The sequence below is a fragment of the Rattus norvegicus genome, chromosome 10, assembly GCF_036323735.1.
Source record: "Rattus norvegicus strain BN/NHsdMcwi chromosome 10, GRCr8, whole genome shotgun sequence".
In the NCBI taxonomy this organism is placed as follows: domain Eukaryota; kingdom Metazoa; phylum Chordata; class Mammalia; order Rodentia; family Muridae; genus Rattus; species Rattus norvegicus.
The window spans coordinates 93,841,659-93,860,000 of record NC_086028.1 but is presented as its reverse complement, the minus strand read 5'-3'; the positions used below and the strand labels follow the sequence as shown (position 1 = coordinate 93,860,000).

Sequence of the window (18,342 nt, the reverse complement as noted above, 5' to 3'; positions counted from 1 at the left end):
TAATGAATCCCATTTTCGCCAACATCACCATCTTCTCACTACTGAGGAGAGGTTTGTATAGATGTGTATGTGTATTCAGTCTATCAATTCTGTTTCTTCAGACAACTCTAATACACACAATAAATGCCACTAGGAGGCAGCAATAATACAGAGAAAAACTTGTTCATAATTTCCTCTCTCCCTCTCTCTCTCTCTCTCTCTCTCTCTCTCTCTCTCTGTGTGTGTGTGTGTGTGTGTGTGTGTGTGTGTGTGTGTGTGTGTGTGTGTTCCAGTTGTCAGGCCTGGTACTAAGTGATATATACACATACGTAAATTTATTTAATAAAAATCAAGTTCAAATTTAAAAACTTTTTAAATAGCTCGAAACAAGAGAGACTGCACTTTGCATTGTGGAACTGCAAACTTACCTGAAAATCCTGCCTTTAAAAAGAAGTTGCCTGAAAACATAGAGCTACGGAGTGCCCTGCTCCAAACTGACCACTGGGGGACGTGTTCCTTCCCATGCCTCTGCCGATCACTCACAGGGCAGTCAGCTTTTACTGTTAACCCCGTAGTTCCCAGAGTACATGGGGAGAGTCCCCATGGCACACTGTCTGCATTGGTGTGGCCTGTGGTTATGTCTGTGGGCATCGTCTTGTTTAACTGATGCAGGAGGACAGCCCATCGTTGTTGGCACTGTTCTCCAGGCAGGGGTCCCTGAACTGGGTAAGAGTAGAAGAATTGAGCACAAGCAAAGACGCCTGTGTTCATTTCTCTCTGCTCTTGACTGTGGCGCTCCTGTGTTAGGTGACCAAGGTCCCGAAACTGTGACTTCCTTGCACGATGAGTGTGATATAACACAAACCCTTCTCTCCTAGGCTGCTTCTTGTCAGAGTATTTTTATCACATCAGAAACAAAACTGGGACACACAACAAAAATGAAACAAAAAATGTCACTACAATATTTTTGTTTTAGGAAGGAGAGATGTACTCGGCACGTAGAATGTCTTAATTCTAAATGGATTCTGTTGAAGCTATGTATTTAGTTGCATAACATAAGAAAATGTACGAACAAGTTGCCCCTGGTTAAGGGCAGGTTAATGAATATCTTGGGTGTTGCTTGGTTGAAAAATCCAGAAATTTCTGCAAATGTTTTCTCTAGATTGAATCTGAATAACTTTGAAACTTTATATTGATTCTTTGTGAGTTTTATATCACGCACCCCAATCCCACTCATCTCCCCTCCCCTTCCTATCTATCCTCTGCCCTTGCAACCTCTCTCGCAAAAGAAAACAAAACACAAAATAAACAAGACATTAAAAAGCATTTCCTCGTGGAAGCTGGAGTGTGTCACTGTTTGTCACACAGTGTACCCTTTTTTTTTCTTTTTCTTTTTTTCGGAGCTGGGGACTGAACCCAGGGCCTTGCGGTTGCTAGGCAAGTGCTCTACCACTGAGCTAAATCCCAAACCCCACAGTGTACCCTTTTATCTACACACCTTTACTTGCAAATATCCATTGCAATGAGACCTTGGTCTGGGTTGAGGCCTCAGGTTTCTGCTACACCATCAATACCAGGTCCTTACCAAGACTCCTCTTGGATATCTTGTTACCCTCTGTCATGGAGACCCTAAAGCTTTGGATCTTCAGGACTTTCATGAAATCCAGCAGTTCACAGATGAGGAAGAGATTGGGGTGGCGAAGTCAAAGTCCTGGATCTGGACATTCGTGGCAACTGAACTGGTCACAATGCCAGCTCTCCCACACATCCAGGGTGACCTCCAGCACTGCCCCAGCTCACCCAATGCTTGAGCCAGCAAGGGGGAGGGTTTAGACTTTTGGGGCCAACTTGCCCTCACCCACACCTCCAGAACCAGTTCTGCTATGCTGCCAGTCAAGGTGCCAGGCCCAGTCTCCTGATGCTATACCCAGCAAGGGACAGGGCCAGCTCTCAGCTCATAACCCCACCCACACCAGGGCCTGCTCTGCTGTGCTGCCCAGGTGAGGTGTGGGCCTACTCTTCCGACTGCTGCAGCCTGTGAGAGGCAGGACCAGCTCTCCATAAATGAATTTTTTTCATCTCAACTCTGAATTTAAACTCTGTGGATGTCTTTCAGCCCATTTTTCTCCTTTGAACTTTCAGCTTTAGATGACCAAACAATAGCAGATGGGATTGGGTGAGCTTGGAAGACAATGCAAAGGTAGGTGGGGTTTTTTTTTAAGCGTAAAATGGCAAAAGCAAGGGGAATCATTTATCCGATGACCAACAGACATTTGTGTTTCTCGGATGTTCCTTGCAGAAAATACAATGGTGACAAAGTGCCAGGTGTATATTGTCGGCTCTGACTAATTACCCTGGAACACTGTATTAGCTACTTTTCTTCTTACTGCAGCAAAATACCCAGGAAAATCAATGCGTGGGGGGCTGGTGGGGGGGGGGGCTTGTTCATACTCACGGTTTCGAAGGAATCTCTGTCCATCAAGGTGGGAAAGACAAAAGGCTCTGTGCACAGCAGCAGGCACGTGAGGCCTCTGCTTGTCCACATGGCAACAGGAGAAGCCAAAGCAACATAACTTCCAAAATTTGCCCTCTGCGACCTCCTCCTGCTAACTAGGCCCCATCTGCCAGAGTTTGGAAACCTTCAAATCGATGCCAGGAAGTGGGATCTGGGCTTTCAAACACACAGACTCGGGGACGTTTCACATTCCAGTGGTAACATTCTGAAACTCCTGGCCCCCACAAAGTCTCAAGCCAACTCTCTCCTAATACTGAGTGCATGAAACTAAACTTCAGAAGTCCCCAACACTGTCCCAAAGCTCCAAGTGCAAATTCTTCCTAGACTTAAATCAGTGAACTGTGAGCTCTAAAACCAAGAAGAAAGTTAAGCACACAATAACAGGCAATACAAACTAAATATTCTCCTTCTAGTAGGAAGGAATGGAAGAATAATAAAAGATTGGCCCAAAGGAATACCATCATTCAGCAGGATAAAGGGTAAATTCTGAAACCAGTGTCCAGCAACCAGGTATTAGTCTGCAGTAATACTATTTGAGCTCCAAAAGACTTGCGCATCCCTCCCCTGTAGGCATAGCATTTGCAATGCCTGTACCTTTTCTCTGGGGCAGGCTCAACTTGGTGCTTGCCACTTTCCTCTGCAGACATCCTATGTTCCTGGCATCTCCAACATCCCGGGAGACTAAAGCCTAGCTTTCGCCTTCACAGTTTCACACGGCGACTCCTCAGGGTCAATATTCAGAGAGTATGACTCTACTAAACATTGCCTGGCCCAGTTTCCTTTTCTCTGGAACCCTGATGTAAGCTCCACTTCCTTGTAGTTCTTGCGATCTACACACAGGAAAAACCAGTGCCGGGTGTGTGATATTGAGTTCTGCTGCCAGCTTGAGGAGTAGCCGAGCCCCCTTGGGCCATGGATGCAAGTGTACAGCTGCAGGAGTATGAAGCCTCTGCTTGGTCACATTACAGCAGGAGGACCCAGGAGAGAAATAGCCACTGAAGAGAGCAGAGGTGTGAGCAAACCAGAGACAGATTGTGGAAGTGTCGGACAGAATTTGAGAGCCTACGTCTGCTGCATCCATGAATTTCAACTGGGATCTAGCCTCGTGATGGTAGGAGCGGGCATGGGGAAGAGCGAGAGTCTTGAGTGAGTTCAGCCAACAGATAAAGCAGAACAAGGGAAGGGCAGAAGAAGGATGCCAAAGCCAGATGTTAGAACGATAATGAGTAAGGGAAGGGTGTTTGTTTGCTTGCTTTTGCCTCAGGTAAACACAGCATCAAGTATTCCAGGCCAGTTCTGTAGACCTGGAAGCCGTGCTTTTTCCTTTATTGCCACGATTCTCAAACTCAAAGAATTATCTAGGAACCATGTCTTCCTCAGGCCATCCTCAGGAATTGTGGAACATACCATTTTTGTTGCCGTTGTAATGAGTAGATAGATAGTACTGGCTTGGAGGTCTATGAACCGGTCTGTAAAAAGTATTATAATGGAACAGGGCTACCCTGCTAGTGGGTACCTTGCTACTTCACTGACAGACACCACAGATCCTTGGGGTATGTGGATCCCTTAGCATAGCTAAAACCGTGATGTCATGTGGGTCACACTGTAATGACTGAGGCAACTCGGTAGTTTATTCTGCTATTTCAGTTGATTCCTCAGACAAGCAGAGATACAAATGAGACATTCAATTTTGATTCTGAAAATGTCTTCAGCACGGTGTCACATCTGATGCATCCGTTTTCCAGAAAGCCAGAGAACTGTGCTCTGTGGAAGGAGGGGAAAAGACAAACAAGAGAGACAGTCATTTCTTAAATCACCTAAACAGCTCATCCAAATCAAATAAATCTTACACATGTGTTGAATAAATTTAATTCTAGGAATAAAATCGTTTAGTATGAGGTCTCAGCGATGGGAGCAGAAAAAAAAATGGGCAAGGATAAGCCATTTATTTCCAAGAAGAGAAAATGAAAGGTTTTATATAACTCTGACAGGCAAGATTAAAAGGGGGAGAAATCATATCCGCCTTTTATTTACTCCCTGCGGAATCCAGAGCACTGCCTCTCTCTGAAGGCCACAAGCAAAATCAGCCTGAAGAAAATACAGCAATGAAATTCTGACTTTTAGATTAACCTCTTCTAGGAGTTTCTCTACTGATTTGTGTAAAGCCTATTACACTTTGTCAATTTTATAATTAATGTCTCAGTAGTGTTCTTCCAGCGTGTGTGTGCACGCTCGTGTGCGTGAGTGCTCACTTGCGTGCGTGCAGAGGGTGGAGGCTAGACCTCAGTTGGGTGTTTACCTCTATCACTATCTATCCACGTTATTTTCTGAGACAGGGTTTCTCACTGAACCTGGAGCTCGCTGATTGACTGGCTAGGCTCTCTGCCAACTCTTCTACCCCAACCATGGAGTTATAAGCTTAGTACCCAGCCAGTTTTTAATAGGTTCTGGAATGCAAACCCCAGGCCCTTATACTTGTGCAACCAGTCCATCCTCGCAGCCAAAGCTCTTCTATCTTTTGGGCAGTGAGAACTTACTCATTAGGGTTCTAACTATCTGTAGTTGTGATAATGCCATGGGTTGAGCACTTATCCTATGCCACGCACAAAATATCCATCAATCAGGGTTGAGGCGACGGCTCGGTGGTTAAGAGTACTTGCTGCATAAGAGTTCAGATCCTAGCACCCATGTAAAATGCTAGGCATGGCGACACCATTTTTGTGAGGGCTGGAAACAGGAGGATCGCTGGGCCTTGCTGACCACCATCCTAGCTCTCTGCTTCATCTGAGTTTTCCCTATCACTCATCTTTTTAAAAACCCAGTAGCCAGTTAGCCTTAGCTTCTCAAAGTCACTCATAACCTAAATGCTGGCCATAGCCGGGGCCAAGTGAAGTGGCAGCTAAACTGCCCAGGGCAGCCTTACCCTTGAAGCATTTGGGGATCTCGATGGTGCCGTCTATGCACTGAGCCTCCTCGGTGTAGCTGCACTTCTTCTCCTTATTTTTACAATAGAAGTGAACCTTGTCACCATGCATCATCCCATTCTTAAACTGGTCCTGGATCTTCACCCTCTGCCCTTGGTACAACACGGTGGCCTTCTTAACAGAGAGTTTGCAAGATGCTGAAAGAGAGAGCACCTGCAGTCAGGACAACGGCCCATGGATTCTTTGATAAAGATAATCTAATTACTTCCAGCCAGTGAGCTGGCTCAGTGGGCCGAGGCACCTGCCACCAAGCCTCGTGACCTGAAAGATCAATCCCCAGGACCCATGTGGTAGAGGAAGAAAACTGTATCAAGTTGTCCTCTGACCTCTACAGAGGCACCGTGATGCATGTGAACCCACATACACATGCGCACATGCACACAAAATAAATACATGATACAATTAGCAAAAAAGCATGCAAACTTTTGGGTTAGTAGGGGAACACAACTGAGCTAAACAGGCCAAGACAAGAGGCTTCCAAGAAACGAGTTATATGTGATACCAATGTGATTGGTGGGAGAGGTTCTCTGTCATTTCTGCCCTTCTGGGACGGTGTAAGATCAGAACAGCAGCAGATTCTTGGGTTCTATGAAAGAGACCTTGATGCAAACCAGAACTGAGCTGCACTCAGGCCCCAGTGATGGATCAGATCAGCAACCCATCAGCCAACCACTGAGGTGAATCTGCTAACTGCTCACAATGTCTCCTGACCAAAAGCTTGTTTCAGGGCCAGCGAGAGCTCAGTGGATAAAGATACTTGCCACCAAACCCGATGGTCTGAGTGCAATGTCCTTCCCCAGGCCACATGGCAGAAGGAAAGAATCAACTCTAATGTGTTGTAATGTGAACTCCACATGTAGGTCATGGTGCATGTGCAGACATGCAGATACACATAGAGACACATATACACACACCACATACACACACAAACACACACACTATAAAAATAAGGCATTCTTAATTTCTTTACATATAAGTGTGTGCATATGTACTCCTCAATATATAAATACAACCTGCTCAGCCCATACAATGTTACTTGTATGTATATAATTTCAGTGCTGACCACATGATATTGGATAACCAGCTGGTGGGGACAAAAGGTTCTTCCCTGGGGAAGACTTACTGCCACTTTCAATGCTACCTAGTTCCCAAGGTTCTTTGTCTAGTGACACCATGTCATTCACACACACACACACACACACACACACACACACACACACACACACATATATATGTGCACGTATACACACACAAGCACACATGCGTGCACACACATGTACATTCACACACATGCACACATGCATATACCCATGCACACATGCATGTATACACACACAAGCACACATGCACACACACACATGCACACACAATCATGCATACACCCATACACGCATGCATTCATACTCACACAAGCACACATGCATGTATGTACATGCACATTCACACACATGCACACACACATGCATACACACACAAGCAAACATGCACAAACACACACACATGCATACACCCATGCATGCATGCGTGCATGCATACACACACAAGCAAACATGCACAAACACACACACACATGCACACACACACACACGGACACATGCACACACACACACGTACACACACGCACATGCCAGGACTCTGATGTTGGCCTGAGAGCCAACACCTACCCTACTTTCCCTGTCCTGCTCTCTTCTGAGACACTGGCTTCATAAATCAACTGCACTTTAACACTTCGCCCAGACTCTGCTTCTAAGATATTCCAGCCCATAGCACCAGCCATTCATCATTTAGGATCCCTGCCTGCTTTCCTCTTCTGTTTAAACAGTTCACCGTGGGCAGAGATAGAGCGCTCCACGCTTGCTCTTTGCATAACTGTTGCATTATGCAAATCATGGCACTGACAGGATCAAGAACAGAGGCCCAACTCCAGAGAAACTGACATCTCAAGGAAGGGAAGCCAGCTGGTGATGGATGCCTTATCTACCGTAGAGTCAAGGAGTTCAGACAAAGAAGAGGACACAGAGATGGGAGAGGATGGTGAAGTGCTGTATCTCAGGTCCTTGTTTGCATTTTTCTTGTTATTATAACAAGCCTGTTTCCTTGAACTAGCTTAGAGGTGTGATTGATCTTTGCAATAAGAAAGCCTTAACAAGAAAGAGCCAAAGTCGGGGCACGGGGGTGGGGGTGAGTGGGATGCTTGGGCTGCAGAGACGGATGGCTCAGTGGTTCAGAGCACGAGATGCTCTTCTAGAGGACCAGAGTTCTGTTCCCAGTACCCACATCAGGTGGCTCACAACTGCTGCTAACTCCAGTTCAAGGAACCTAACACCTCTGATCCCTGCAGGCACCTGCGCTCATACCTGCCCACACACAAATTTAAAAATAGTAAGATAAATTTTTTTTGGTTCTTTTTTTCAGAGCTGGGGACCGAACCCAGGGCCTGCGCTTCCTAGGCAAGCGCTCTACCACTGAGCTAAACCCCCAACCCCAAGATAAATATTTTTAAAAGGGTACTCATGGGCAGACTTAAATACAAGCGGGCTGGAGAGATGGCTCAGTGATTAAGAGCACTGACTGCTCTTCAAGAGGTCCTGAGTTCAATTCCCAGCAACCACATGGTGGGTCACAACCATCTGTAATGGGATCTGATGCCCTCTTCTGGTGTGTCTGAAGACAGCAACGGTGTACTCATATACATAAAATAAATAAATAAATAATTCAAAAAAAATACAAGCAAAAACCGTGGTCTTCCACGGTTTTACCAAGGCTTACAGACAACCCGCTTGTTTCCTATAGCCGAGTGCTAAGCAACCTTCCTAAGCGTTACAATCCCCCGTGGGCTTTGAATCCTTAGGGCATTTATATGTCAATTCTATGAAACGAGTCTGAGCAACAAATGGAGATCAACTAGAACAAGAAACTGGCGAATGAGTGTGGTCCACTCACTGGGCGACTCCAGTACTTTACAGACCTCACCCACATTTCCATACCTTTACAGCTCGGCAGGGCCGACCAATTTCCTGTCTTGGTACACTCCACTTCTTCCGGGCCATCCAGTTTGTATGTTTCATGGCAACCAAATACGGCTTTATCTTTATAAGAAAGCACCGGCTTTGCAGGGTAATTCACAAACCCATTGTCTGGCCTTGAAGGGAAGGGACATTTTACTTCTGAAAAACGTAATCAGTAAAGAAGAAAGAAGGAAAGAAAGAAAGAAAGAAAGAAAGAAAGAAAGAAAGAAAGAAAGAAAGAAAGAAAGAAAGAAGTTTTAAAAAATGTTAGTAACTCTAGCATTTTCTAATAGTTGCAGAGAAGGCCACATTCATCTTTCCCTTACTGCACAGAGCCGCTGAGAGCTCCTGTGAGTGAAAAGCAGTTCCTAGGTACCCAGTGCTTGATTCTATCCCTGTTCTCTTACACTCAGAGAACTCTGAATAGTTAGGGAAAAACACATTAAAAATAAATAATTTAGCTTTTGGGCTTTGAGTTTTCATCCTGAAGTGTCATCCATCACAAACTTCTATCTAAAAAGCAGATAGGAATTGCTTCTCGGCTTTTTGGCTAAGATCAAGTGTAAAAAGTAGATAGGAGAGAAGAGGGAGAGAAGTCTCTTTTTTTTTTCTAGCCAATAAATCAGATTAAAAAAAAAAAAACAAAAACAAAAAACACTGCAGTGATTCTTAAATGTAGGTAGATTATAAAGTCATAGCCACCAATCTGACCATAACCCAGTTTTTAAAACCTGCATCCCTTAATTCCAGGGACACCTCACCGGTGACCCAGCTGTCACTAGACACAAGTCCGTTCATGCCTCTCTGGCTTTGCAAGTGATGTGCAAGTGACACCTTTCCTTTAACTTCCACTCATGACCCAAAGCCCACACGTCGAGGGTCTTGACCTCTGGAAATGCCGCTTCAGACCGTTAATTGCAAAATAACTAATTCCCCGCACGTCAGAAGCTGACCTCATTCTCCTGATATCCCGGGTGCAATACACACTGTTTGGCGCATGGTAGACACTCGATAGACACAGCGTGGTGTGGCTTACACCTATAATCTCAGCACTGGGGGTCAGGAGGGTAAGAGTTAGAGGCCCATCTCAGGCTACGTCGGGAGTTTAAGATGAGCCCAGGCTACTGTATAGAACTTCCTTCAGGATTGAAATTTCCCCTCCTTAAAGGAGGAAAGGCGCTCACATAACTCAAGAAGCAAAGGGAACTACACGGCCCCGACCCAGGGTTGCGTCACTAGTGGCAATTGCTGGCGAAGACTCTCCTGCTGGTGGTGCAGCCTGCGCACACTGGGCAGAAAGCGGCAGGGGTGCAGCCTTTTTATATCATCACCCACACATGCTGAAGTGGGCTTTCAGTAATGGCGTTGCCTTTGAGTCAGTCATGGAGTATGCATGTAACCCCTCGCCTACTCTCCTGTAATAACACCAATAAACCCCTAATTCCCTAGGCTAGACTCAGGCGGTATCTTTCTTTGGCCTTTGATTATTCATGTCTCCCTAGGAAAAGTGACACAAGGGACACCAGTGACCCTTTTTCAGAACAAAGCATCTGGGCAGTGGTCAGGCACACCTTTAATCCTGGCACTTGGCAAGCAAAGGCAGGCAGATCTCTGTGAGTTCAAGGCCATCCTGATCTACAGAGAAACTTCCAGGACAACTAAGGCTATACAGAGAAATCCTCTCTCAAAAGACCTGCTCCCTCCAAAAAAGAAAGAAAGCAAAAATCAAAATAACTTTTCAGTTTGTTGAGGGAGGGAATTTGGAATGTTCCTGGCAGTCGGCACTTTCGACACATTCACAGATGTGTTTCTATGCTACTCCAGTTGTTTTGTCTTATTTTTGTCTTAGCCACTTACCCCGGCATTCTGGCAATTGGGTCCAGTTTCCATGGGCTGTGCACGTAACTGTGTCATTTCCAAACATGGCAAAGTGTGGCAAGCATTTAAAGACCACTGTGTCCTGATAAAAAGAGCTGTTCCCAACTGAAGTCTTGTATTCCTTAAGGGCTGCAAACTTAGGAATTGGTGGTGGCGGGCAGGTGATCCCTGCAAAGAGAGATCACTGTCATCTCTATGGAAACTGGGATTTTGAAATGCACTCTTCAGAGGCAGGTGTGTATATATGAGTTCAATGCCAGCCTGACATAGTCTCAAATAGTAGATAGATAGATAGATAGATAGATAGATAGATAGATAGATAGATAGATAGATAGATAGGCTCTGTTGGTTGGCAGGATACCTTTGTACATAAAAATAATTTGCTGCCTCACTCAGACCAGAGTTCAATTCATGGGACACACGTAGCAGAGAGATCCATCTCTCACAGATAATCCTTGGCCCTCTACACATACCCCAAGAAATGATCTTTTTTAAACAATTATTTATTTTATGTATGTGACTACACTGTATCTGTCTTCAGACACACCAGAAGAGGGCATCAGATCCCATTACAGATGGTTGGGAGCCACCATGTGATTGCTGGGAATTGAACTCAGGACCTCTGGAAGAGCAGTCAGTGCTCTTAACCACTGAGCCATCTCTCCAGCCCCCAAGGAAATAATTTAAAAATTAAAATACGCTCATTTCAGAATGAAAGAGAATATGAGAATGAACTTGAAGAAGTGAAAACTTTGATCACAGGGTAAAAGCAAGCCATTATTGATGACAAGTAAGAAAAAGTCAAATCAAATTGCCAACCAGTCAGAAACTATGCCAACTGGAAGAATAAGGAGGGAGAGGAAGGGGAAGAGGAGGAAGAGGAGGAGGAGGTGGCAATCACAGCAATATATTTCTTGTCATAGTTAATTTGTCTTTTATAGCCAGTGTCCTGCACGTCTTTGACATAAAGGCTACCTTGAAAGATGTTTCTAGAATGTATAGAAGACACTGCTGGGATACTACCCTGAGATCCTTGGTACTGTATTGCTTATGGCTCCGAGTTCTGCCCCTAGTACAGTTTGTTTGCTCCTACAAACACCTCCTGAGTCGGGAATGAAGACTTGGAGGCTACACATGAAGACATGCAGGGACCCAGAGAACAGGCAGTGGCTTATCAGCACACCTTGACAGTAAATAGGGTTTCCACAGATCAGGGACTATTATTATACTAACATAAAGACACTGCTGATGAAAACATGATTAACAAGATCTATACACAGTCATTGTTTCTCAGAGAGCGGTCATTGACTGGCCTGGCAGCCTATTGAAAGCTCAAACCACACCAGGTACCTGAGTCGGCATCTACACGTTAACACCTACGAGATGTCAATCCTGGTGACTGCTATGCACTTGTAAGCGCGAGACTAGCCCATTCAGATTAGCTCGAGTTTAAAGTAGATTTTCTATTCCTAATTGAAAGACACAGCTAATTTACATAATTGGCATAAAGATGCTTAAAAGGGAGAGATTTACATGAGCCATGGTGAGCCTTACTGTAGATAAAGAACTCAATTCATCTTTAAATGCTTTTCGTGGTTTGCTTTCAATTTGGTTAGGATCTATCTAGAATTACTTAAGTTTTCTACTTTGCTGGGACGAGTGTCCCTGAAAGGTTAAAGGACCACATCCATGACTGGTCTGGGCCTCTTAGTCAAAGACTGGAGTTATATACACCTCAAGCTAGGATACCTGAAAAAGACTGTCTCTATGGAGATGGACCCAGAGTTTCCACTGACTGCTTAAGTCATGAGTAAGTCATGAAGGCCTTGCTCTTATGATACAGGTACTTGGTAGTTTGCTATGAAGGACTGTCCTTATCTCTATCCGTAAATTTGTTCACTTGGGGCAGGGATATCCTCTCCTTGAGCCTCACAGCAGAGGTTCCCAACTTGTGGGTTATAACCCCCTTTGAGGGCTGAATATCAGATATCCCGCATGTCAGATACTTACATTAAGATTCATGGTGTAAGATAGCAGCCGCAAAATTACACTTCTGAAGTAGCAATGAACTAAGTTTATGGCCGGGGGGTCACCACAACACGAGGGACTATATTAAAGGGTTGCAGCATTAGGAAGGTTGAGAACCACTGCCTTATAAGCTCAAAATGCAGCATGCAGAGCCTCAGTTCATGTTTGGTAAAGATGGGAACCGGTTATCTCATTAATAAATGAGGAAGAACGCACTAACAGGAAAAGATGTCTGAAGTCGCTGCTGGCAGAAGTCCTCTGTGACAGGACCCGTGGTGTAGATGAGAAGGTAGAGAGAAAACACCACGCCTGGCATTTGCAAGACTCTGGCTTGGCTCCCCAACATGACAAGAAGAAGAAGAAGAAGAAGAAGAAGAAGAAGAAGAAGAAGAAGAAGAAGAAGAAGAAGAAGAAGAAGAAGAAGAAGAAGAAGAAGAAGAAGAAGAAGAAGAAGAAGAAGGAAGAAGAAGAAGAAGAAGAAGAAGAAGAAGAAGAAGAAGAAGAAGAAGAAGAAGAAGAAGAAGAAGAAGAGGAGGAGGAGGAGGAGGAGGAGGAGGAGGAGGAGGAGGAAGGAGAAGGAGAAGGAGAAGGAGAAGGAGAAGAAGAAGAAGAAGAAGAAGAAGAGGAGGAGGAAGAGGAGGAGGAGGAGGGGGAGGGGGAGGAGGAGGAAGGAGGAAGGAGGAGGAGGAGGAGGAGGAGGAGGAGGAGAAGGAGAAGGAGAAGGAGAAGGAGAAGGAGAAGGAGAAGGAGAAGAAGAAGAAGAAGAAGAAGAAGAAGAAGAAGAAGAAGAAGAAGAAGAAGAAGAAGAAGAAGAAGAAGAAGAAGAAGAAGAAGAAAGAAGAAGAACCAACTCACCCAAGTCCTATCCAAACTATGGCAGGCCCTGATGGATTCATGCCATACCTTGCTTTTGCCAAAACAGTGAGGGAGCTTTGTAGTTTGCAAACACAGCAGGTACTGGCTCACTAGGCAACAGACACATACGAGTTCATAAGTAAAATGCTTCTAGCCTGCCATTCGAGGGTGGGGTGCTGCATTGTCTAGAGTACAGAGATATCAAGGCGAGCATCCCCATGAGAGACCAATCATCTATCTCACTGAATCAGGACTCTGTGTGTGTGTGTGTGTGTGTGTGTGTGCGTGCGTGTGTGTGTGTGTGGTGGGGCAGGGGAGGGTCTCTCTGGGAACAAATAGTTTCTGGGTTGTGGAGTTGACAGTACTAAGACCAGGAAATTTCTGGACAGACCAACTTGTCCCTTAACTCTCAAGTGGAACCCACAGACTCACGAGCACAAACAGGAAGTTCTGGACTCCATTTTCCTTCCTCCGTGCACTTAGAAGAGCTAGTCCCGTTCAGATAATACCTGGAAAAGGAAAATGTAATGTATCAACCAGTGAAGTGACCCCCTCACTGGCATTAGAAATGTGCTAGGGACTGAACTGATATGGAGAAGACAGAAATTCTACCACTGAGACCACCCCCCACCCTTAACCCTATTAATTTGTTTTGAATCAGGGACTCACCATGTTGCCAAATAGGAAAACTCAAGGGATCCTCCTGCCTTAGTTTCCCCAGCGGCTGCCACTATAGTCACGTGCTATTATACCCCCCAATACCGTGACCTCTTTTCTGTCTCACGGTGCTGTTTTTCTAGTGGCCTTCGTCCTTAGGACTCATGGGGTGGCCTAGTCAAGATTTCAGGTAAGGAAAGAAGAGAAGAGAAGAGAAGAGAAGAGAAGAGAAGAGAAGAGAAGAGAAGAGAAGAGAAGAGAAGAGAAGAGAAGAGAAGAGAAGAAGGGAAGGGAAGGGAAGGGAAGGGAAGGGAAGGGAAGGGAAGGGAAGGGAAGGGAAGGGAAGGGAAGAGAAGAGAAGAGAAGAGAAAAGAAAAAGAAGAAGAAAAAGAAAAAGAAAAAGAAGGAGAAAAAGAAAAAGAAAAAGAAAAAGAAAAGAGAAAGGAGAAGAAGAGAAAAGAAATCTCTGGAGGTTTCGTGGTTGGGGAATGTAGAGGCTGATACCCCTAAATTCTTTATTTCCAGCCAGTTGGCCGAGTTGTCAGCTCCCTAGAGAAGCTGAGAACCAGCTCTTTGACAGGATGTCAGACTGCAGCAAGCTGTGATACTCGCTAGTTCCACTGACAGGAATATGTGTGAAGAGTGCATTTCCATCATTGCCAAAGAACCTTCAGCACTCTCACTGAAGCCCCGCCCCCACCGGCACCCTACTCCTGTCCAGGGGCCTTTGGGATCAGCCCCACCAGCAGCTTGGCATGTCTGTGGAGTGACCCGTGCTTTCTCCCTCACAGACGGGTTTCCAAGTCTCCACGGTGTCACTTGGGTGTCACAGGTGGAGTGCATGACAAGTGACATGTGAGACTGTGACACACTGCATTCAATGAGCACCAACAGAACCAGGTTCAGGCTGGAGAGACAGCTCCCTGGTCAAGAGTATGCTGCTCTCGCAGATGGCCAGAGTTTGAATTCTAGCACCTCTGTTGGACAGCTCACCTGTAACTCCAAACCTCTTCAGATAACACTGGTATCTAAAGGCAGTGGCCCCTGTGGAGATCCACTCATGTGTACCTATTCACACACAGACACCAACACAGAAACATAATTAAAACTGATAAAATAGATCTGTGGTGGTTTAAATATGAACGGTCCAATGGGCTCATATATTTGAATGCTTGGTCACCAGGGGGTGGCACTATGTGAAAGGATCGGGAGGTGTGGCCTTGTTGCAGGAAGTGTGTCACAGTGGGTAGGCTTTGAGGTTTCAAAAGCACAAGCCAGGCCCAGTGGTTCTTTCTTTCTGCTGCCTTTGGATCCAGATGTAGAAACTTAGCTACCTCTCTAACACCTTGTCTATCACGTGCTGCCACCCTGATACTGTAGGAAGCCTCTGAAACTGTAAGCAAGCCCCATTATATGCTTTCTTTGGTAAGAGTTGCCATGGTCATGGTGTCTCTTCACAGCAACAGAACAGTAGTTAAGAAAAAAACTCTTTAAAGGAGAAGTAGTTTCTGTATCACCATATTCCAATATTCTCCACAGAATCCCTTCAAAAGACTACCTACCACACTGGCCAGTCGGTCTTATAACTAAAATCCCAGCCACATTCCCACTGTATTTTAGTCATATGCTAAGAGCTGCCCCAGAGATGAGAAAGAATTATGGTCCAGGTTCACTCCCTTCCTTCTGTCTCCTCCTACAAGTGATTAGCAAGGGGGCACTGAAGGCGGAGTGCTGGTCTCCTATAGCATTTGATGATATGTTTTCTACTTCTTGCCCCACCTTCAACATCACCACAATGTTTGGTAAAAGCAGAACTTAAATGTATTTTGTATCCGGTAAGCCCAACCCACAGACTAGAGAGAAAATACAGAGCAATTGTGCTGTGTGGCTGAAGGACCCGGATGTGTGCTCGCTGTGTGCCAGATGCTTCATCTTGCTGCGATCCTTACCCAGGGTTACAAGCAAAGCCAATGGTGTTGGGATATTCAAAAGTCGTGTAGCGTACAACTCCATTTTCTAAGATTCCGGCAAAAGGACACACTCTGGCTGCAATTGAAAGAGAAAGGCTGGTAAATCTCTGTTGAAGTATAGATTTGTAAACTTGCAATCTCTTGACCCAGTAACTACTAATAACTGTTCTAAGACAGCAATAGGAAGGGAGGAATGATAGATGTATTGAGATAGCCTTTAGAACAGAATTTGGACAGTCTAAATGGTCATTGTTACGGGACTATTTTAATTAGGCAAAATAAACCACCAACTGAACTATTATGTAGCCAATAGACACAGATTATAAAGGTTATAGAGACAGTCAATTTAAAAATTTAAAAATGGAAAAACACAAAATTATATATACTCTTTGCAGTGATGCGAAAGCCTATGAAAAAATAATTTGGAAATTACATTATTAGTGATAAGAGTTATGACCGATTCAAAGTGACTTTTCCATTAAAAATGGAAAAGGCTTAAGGAGTAGGAGTGTAGCTTGGAGGTGGAACACATGTTTAGCCTACACAGGTCCCTAGATTTAACCCCTGGTGCTTCCAGAAAACTAACTTAGATTTTAAAAAAATAAAGAACAAACTAGAATCACTTGCAAGATCACGTATAAATATGATATAGGTCATATCTCTATAATCAAAATCATCAGAGCTCTGATTGTGTCATCTCACTATTTTTGCTACCATATATAATTGCCAAAATAATCTGGCTGATTGCTTAATATTTGACAATAGAAATTAAGCTGAGGGCTGGCTGCAGTGGTTCACATCTGTGATCCCAGCTCTCAGAGGTAGGGAGTTCAGGTCCATTCTCAGCTACCTAGGAAGTTCCCGGAAGACTAAAGCACAAGGCACTGTGTTAAGAAAAATGGCTAACAGGATCATAAGCCATGTTCCAAGGAATAAATGAAGACAACCCTTTACCATGAAATAACGTGTCATAAAATTTATATTGTCAAATTGTAACATGTCTATATTTCATCGTAAACATATACATAATTTAAATAGATTTATACTCAGTTCAGGAAATACTAAGTCTGCTTCAATTCTGAGGCAAAGTTCAAAGACATGATCGTTCCCCATCTGTTTACCCATGAGTCTCTTTGGCAACACTTCCCCACTTGTTTTTAACTTGTGTTATGTGTCCTCCATCAATCAATCCTGTTCTCTCTCTCTCTCTCTCTCTCTCTCTCTCTCTCTCTCTCTCTCCCTCTCTCCCTCTCCCTCTCTCCCTCTCTCCCTCTCTCCCTTCCTCCCTTCCTCCCTCCCTCTCTCCCTAACTTTCTTTAGCTGTCTGCTTCTCTAAATGCAATTTTGTGTGTGTATGTGTGTGTGTGTGTGTATGATACCTTACACCCAGCCCTGGGCACCCTGGGCACCCTGGGCAGAATGAAGTAGGGTTTTCCCTCCAGATACCCAGAAGCCAAACAAGGGAAGAGAACTGGAGAGGCATTTATTTCAGACTTACGTATACATTTCAGGGTGTTGATGGGCCACATCCCTGTGAGAGGACAGGTAAACCGTCTCATCCCTCCCCTGGACACATAGCCTGGCTTGCAGGAATAGACAATCTGCTCCCCTGGGTCATAGAATGTTTTTAAGGGAACAACCACAGCAAACGGTAGTTCATCCGGCTTCGGACAGGCTGAACACAGCAGGACACAAACCAGATAGTTAAAAAGAAAATCTCAATCCACAGTTTTAAGGTCAGCTAGCATGTAAGAGAAAGACATTTACAAATTGTAGGTCTACCCAATTCTGTACCAAATACTTCCCATGCAAGATCTCATCTGACCTTAGTGACCATTCGAAGGAGACCTTACTGTCATCAACATGTTACGGGTCAGTGTGCTGGGGTTAAATTTGGCTGAGTATCCTACCAACAAGTTTTAAGAATGGCAATATTGGAGAATAAAGTAAGTTTGGTGCTATTCCTCCAGCATCCACTGTGACTTGAGAACCGTCATAATTGATCCCCAACATAAACTCATTGGTCAGAGATATCATTTTTCTCCAAGGCAAGAAGTACTCACTCCGTCCCGCAATAGCAACATGGCAGAGGAAGGCAGAAAAGAAGATGAGCGCCGGAGAAATCATTGTAGATGGCTCCCACTAGCTCCTCCAAAGCAGTGTCTTCTGCTGAAGAGAGACACACAAACACAGAGGTGCTTAAATATTAAACCACTTTCGGGGTGTACCTTCACTTCTGTAAACAGAAGCTACCTTGCTGTGCTTCGGAAAGGACAGAGAGAACTCCGTTCTTCAATCATTTACTCCACTTCTCTGGGTCCATTGTGAAATCTTTGGTGGGCGCTTCTTGGAATAGCACATTTTTTTTTTCTTGATAGCACAAATAGGTCATAATTGCCTCTGAAAGAAACCTGCTGTCATTGTGTCCCATACGTTTGGGAATGTTGTGCCTTCATTTTCATTAAATT

The 18,342-nt window shown here is 44.7% G+C and overlaps 1 protein-coding gene across 1 annotated transcript; it reads right to left on the bottom strand.

The window, feature by feature from the left end:
* Positions 1 to 4,103: 4,103 nt before the first annotated feature.
* Positions 4,104 to 18,009, bottom strand: Apoh (apolipoprotein H). Its single transcript, NM_001009626.1, has 8 exons — positions 17,938 to 18,009; positions 17,373 to 17,549; positions 15,854 to 15,950; positions 13,680 to 13,756; positions 10,344 to 10,532; positions 8,466 to 8,645; positions 5,418 to 5,615; positions 4,104 to 4,258 (listed from the first exon to the last, which is right to left on the bottom strand). Exons 1-8 carry the CDS (start codon positions 17,999 to 18,001, stop codon positions 4,203 to 4,205), a joined length of 1,038 nt encoding a protein of 345 aa, NP_001009626.1. The 5' UTR covers positions 18,002 to 18,009; the 3' UTR covers positions 4,104 to 4,202.
* Positions 18,010 to 18,342: the final 333 nt, after the last annotated feature.